This window comes from Vollenhovia emeryi, unplaced genomic scaffold (genome assembly GCF_000949405.1).
Source record: "Vollenhovia emeryi isolate VEMERY1.0 unplaced genomic scaffold, V.emery_V1.0 DF941580.1, whole genome shotgun sequence".
In the NCBI taxonomy this organism is placed as follows: Eukaryota; Metazoa; Arthropoda; class Insecta; order Hymenoptera; family Formicidae; genus Vollenhovia; species Vollenhovia emeryi.
The window spans coordinates 1994-4954 of record NW_011964786.1 but is presented as its reverse complement, the minus strand read 5'-3'; the positions used below and the strand labels follow the sequence as shown (position 1 = coordinate 4954).

Sequence of the window (2961 nt, the reverse complement as noted above, 5' to 3'; positions counted from 1 at the left end):
AACAATCCGTATCGGCGCACAGTTTCTGAAAAGTCGAAATACACGCGTAAATAACATCTTAAAATTATATACTTGTTATTGCGAATAGTATTATCACAGCCCCGGTGGTCGAGCTGGCTAAGACGCCCGTCACGGATTGTAGGGAGGTCCCAGGTTCGAATCCTGGCTGGGGTAATATTTTTCGCAATAAAAATTTTAATAGCCTGATACGGTCAACAAAAATCACTATAGCCAGTGTAGGTCGTTAAAACTTAAGAAAATATGTATTTTTAGGTTTCATTATCTCTGTGTTTTGCACAAATATGTATGCGGTATACTTTGCTTCAGCCGGAAGTTTCTTGCCGATGATACTAATGAATGGTGAGATTTTAATCTTTCTGTTTCTCAAAAATTATAGTTCTTACTTGAATTTATTTATTAAGTTAATTCTAAAATTAAAGTTCTTCAGTACGTAACGATATATAAACAGTTCGCCTAGTAAATAGTAATACAGAAAATTTTACAAAAAGAAAATGTCAACAGCAATATGTATAGTCAACAACATTAACAACAACAATATACAGCGCAGATTTATTTTATTACGTTAATGAAAGTTTTATTAATATACAAATTTGACAAAATTGTAGGAATGTTTTGGCCATTGGAGGGAATGCCGAAAGTGCTTTACTGGATTAGTTGCCTATCGCCAACTACATTTCCCTGCATATCTGTGAGAGGAATTATTTTCAAAGGATCTTCCATATCTGATTCTGAAGTTTATATTGGCGTTTTAATATCATTAGGATGGATAATGCTGTTTTTCGTCGTAACTCTACTTGGTATAAGAATAAAATCCTAGTAATATTATCAAGGAATTTAAAAAAGTTTTCAGTCTACACTATAAAAAAAGAGTCTTGCATTGTCTACAGAGTACAGTAGAAAAATATACAGAGTGCGCCTTTAAAAGTCTTATTGATTTATATCGTTACAACTGTTTCAAGACACCCGGTATCCTGGTGGACTGCCTGGATACCGTCGCGTAGCGGTTCATTTCGGAAAACATCACGTTTATCAAATTAAGTGAATCACGAGACACGGTAGTGTCTCGCGCCAAGTATTATATAAGCGTAGCTAGAACGCGCTCGTGAGACCGACCGTGTAGTTTACGCGAGTATGCGAATTGACAGGCCCTCAAATTTTCGGATCTCAACAACGGCTGACCCGATGAACTTCTAAGGCTGCGTTCGGGGAGATGCTATTTAGCGCTATGAGCGTGCTCTGTCCTTGTTACTTGCAAAAGTTGAACAAGGACAGAGCACGCTCATAGCGCTAAATAGCGTCTCCCCGAACGCAGCCCAAGTGCGCTTAATCGATCGCTTGGGTTTGATTTGCATAATTGAATTGTTTTTATTTTTCTCCTACGTGTCCCATAAGTCGAAATATTGCAATGCAAAGATGAATGTGTCAAAATCCGATGTTAGTCACGTCGTCCCGGTCGACCAGACCAATGTCCATTTCACATTTCTGTCGCAACGTGGCATTGGTATTGCTCACGGGACTGACGTTTGGCGCAGCTAACGTGACTGACGTTACCTTTTTCCGAAGTTCCGACGTTACGCGCATCGAGCGCGCGTAAACCGAATTTATAAAGATACTTCAGAAGAAATATATTAGGCCGTATCTCTAGTACATCAATTCCGCTTTTTAGATACTCTGCACAATTATATTGCAACTACTCAGATCTTTTTATGCTATAAAAATAAGTTTGTTGAGTTTAAAAATGATTTTATATGTATTGTATACCTGCTTGAGGTTTTGTAACTTCTAATAGAATTCTTGAGTTATTTTGCTTACATTAAAACTATTATCAGACACATATGTATACATACCTACGTACACACAAATATATTTTCACATTCTAGGGATGTACGACCCATACAGCTCCAAAGCTTTCAGAAACAATTCAGAAAAAATTGTTGCAATGTTGCAATGTTTCTGAAATGTTTCTGAAAGCTTCGGTGCTGTATGGGGAAATATCAGTTAGGATTGTAACAAATATTATAAATTATTCACTACAAAATTTATATCACCTTAAAAAATAACTTTTTTTAAAAAGGTAAAAAAAAGACGTCAAGTATAAGCGCTATCCAATCAAGCATTATACATATAATTGAATTATTTGGATATTATATTTTATTAGAAAAAAACATTTTTATCTTTTTTACAAAAGTATCTTCTTTACAAAAGTAATGATATCATCAAATGGCGCCAATTAAAATGAATATTTACACAAACTAGATACTTTATTATTTTTTATATTAAGATGTTATATCCAAACCATCAAACATAAAATTTTATCGAAAGAAATAAAAGAAATAATAATATGAGTAGACAAATTTTTAATATTTATTTAATAAAAATATAATGCAAACAAATTTAATACAAATAAAGATTCTACTCAAAGATGGCCTTTTCTAATTTAATTGTAGGATACATATCGGTCTTGATTCACGACATTATAGTTTATTTAAAAAACTTGGACGTTCCACGACTTTTCTGAGTTCCGTCTTTGTGAAGAATAATCTTGAAAAGTCTTGAAAGAATGACTGTGTGTACGACATATCATTCAGATACTTAAAAATTTGACGAATTTTGATATTTTTCTTAACACTTTTGCAGCTCTTCAGTTTCATGGAATAACTCTGGGATATTTCAGATTGAGCATTTGGATTGTCGGTATATTGTTTCTTGATCTTGACATCGTGAGAATCTGACACCATTAGATTCGTCTTATATTTTCAATAACTACATATGTTACTATACTGTGTCGCAAACCGAACGACTTTATCTTACAATTAGTTATAGACTGATTTTTTCGCATTATGGAAGTTATACAACCGATGATGTTATATAAAGTGCAATCTGATTTTGATCTGCAATGTAAATTGCGAGTTATCTTAAATGTGACGAAACATACGCAAT

At 33.8% G+C, this 2961-nt stretch overlaps 1 protein-coding gene across 1 annotated transcript; it reads left to right on the top strand.

Annotated features, from left to right (window-relative positions):
• Positions 1-240: 240 nt before the first annotated feature.
• Positions 241-1122, top strand: LOC105570913. Its single transcript, XM_012028368.1, has 3 exons — positions 241-360; positions 627-818; positions 981-1122. The coding sequence occupies exons 1-3, from the start codon at positions 303-305 to the stop codon at positions 1061-1063; spliced, it is 333 nt and encodes a 110-aa protein (XP_011883758.1). The 5' UTR covers positions 241-302; the 3' UTR covers positions 1064-1122.
• The last annotated feature ends 1839 nt before the right edge of the window (positions 1123-2961 follow it).